Here is a 1826-nt window from a genome sequence, read left to right on the forward strand (position 1 = left end):
CACACAAATATGTGGGGGGGAAAGGAGGGGGAAAGAGGACTGGGTGAGAATATTAGGAAGCCTTGTAGGATCAAGAGACAGGACCAATGGCCCCAGGAAGGACACAGAAGCAGATAAAGAAGAGTGGCTGTTACTGCTTTTGCCTAAAAAGGAAAGGGCAAATGATGGGTTTATGAGAGATGGGGTCACACATGATTTCCCTGGTTCCTCTTAATGTTCAGGGTGTGGGCCTCTCTCCAAAGTCTGGGAAAGAAGACGCAGCCATATTGGGTGTAACTGGTAAGTTCCCTCACCTCTGCCCTGCATTCACCCTTTTTCTTCTCACTTACTGGCTCCCAGAGTTAACCGTCTACTTGCCCTAGGAGCGGGGAAGCCACAGTGAGTGGATGTCCACATGCAGCCACTATCCTCAGGCAGGGACACCAGTGCCAGGGAGGAGACAGTCATGGGGGGCTGGCGCCCCCCACAACTGCAAAGCTGCCAGAGCTCACATCACTACTTGTCCCCAGTGAGCAGGTAGAGCACAGGATCCAGGCAGCTGTTGGCACTGGCTAGAGGCCGAGTCACTTTGTAGACCACACTGAGAATGTTCAGCACCCGGCAGTCAGCTTCCAACAGTCTTGATGTGTAATAAATGGTGTGGGTGATGTGGAAAGGCACGAAGCAGACAGCAAAGACAGCATCACAACGATGGTGCAGAGAGAACACAGACGAGAAGATAATCGGGCGGCCCCTGGCAACCGGCGATACAGGCGCCGGGCCATGAGCCCCTAGCAGACAAGAGTGACCAGACAGGGCACTCCAAAGAGCAACCCCATGATTGCCGAGCTGAAGTGCACATAGTGGTCAAACTCCTCAGGCTGAGTGGTGTCATGGCACAGGAGGGGATCCTTTTTGGTGCTGGTTGTGACAAAGAACAGGTTGGGCACCAGGCAGCCGGCTGAGACCAACCAAACCACCAGGCAGAGAAGGCCTGCAAAGCGAGGGCGGCCCTAGCACAGTGCCCGCAGTGGGTGGCAGATGCCCAGGTAGCAGTGCACACTGATGCAGGTGAGGAAAAGGACACTGCAGTAGAGGTTCCAATAGAAAAGAAATCGGATAAACTTGCAGAGCCCAGTACCAAAGGGCCAGTGGTTGCAGGCCGCATAATAGTAGATGAGGGTAGGTAGTGACAGCACGTACAAAGTATCTGACAAGGCCAAATGGAACATGTAGGTGGCTGTTGCATCCCAGGGTCGGAGGCGAAAGAAGAAGAGCCAGAGAGTCAGGGTGTTGAGGCCAAGACCCAACAGAAAGACAACTGTGTAGCTCACAGGCAGCAGAATGAACTTGAACTCCTCATTAAAACTGCAGTCCAGCTCTGCCTCACTGTCGCCAGGATCTGGGCTGGGGCCTGGGGTTGTGAGCAGAGAGCACTCTGCCCTGGCCATGGTTCCCCTATAGATGGAAAGGGCAGAAGTGAGGGCAGCTGGATTTTCCTGGCCTTCCAGTCCTAACTTGAGGCCAAAAAGCAGAGAATGGGGAGGACCCATAACTGAAGCATTAGGAGTAACTGAGAGGAGAATGTCTGTGTACAACCCAACCAGGCTGGGCCCTACCCATGCCCCCTTGGTCCAGTCTGGGAGTGATGGTCAGCAGGTGGTGCTGTGGCCCAGTAGGGCAGGCAGTGATTTTGGGGTGTTCTTATCCTGCATCTGACTCTGTCCTTCAGATCTTGGCTGGCCAAAATTGTGGAGGCCCACCAGCACAATCCATCATGCAAAGATGCCTGGGCCCAAATAGTCTCCTAGCCCATTACAACATTTCTCTACATGGTGACCTTACTT

The 1826-nt window shown here is 53.7% G+C and overlaps 1 protein-coding gene across 1 annotated transcript; it reads right to left on the minus strand.

Annotated features, from left to right (window-relative positions):
* Nucleotides 1-321: 321 nt before the first annotated feature.
* P2RY4 (pyrimidinergic receptor P2Y4) lies at nucleotides 322-1430 on the minus strand. Its single transcript, XM_041740421.1, is given in 2 exon segments — nucleotides 322-680; nucleotides 683-1430. Coding segments are annotated over 2 exon segments (1107 nt in total).
* Between the last annotated feature and the right edge of the window lie 396 nt (nucleotides 1431-1826).

Source organism: Vulpes lagopus, chromosome X (assembly GCF_018345385.1).
Source record: "Vulpes lagopus strain Blue_001 chromosome X, ASM1834538v1, whole genome shotgun sequence".
In the NCBI taxonomy this organism is placed as follows: domain Eukaryota; kingdom Metazoa; phylum Chordata; class Mammalia; order Carnivora; family Canidae; genus Vulpes; species Vulpes lagopus.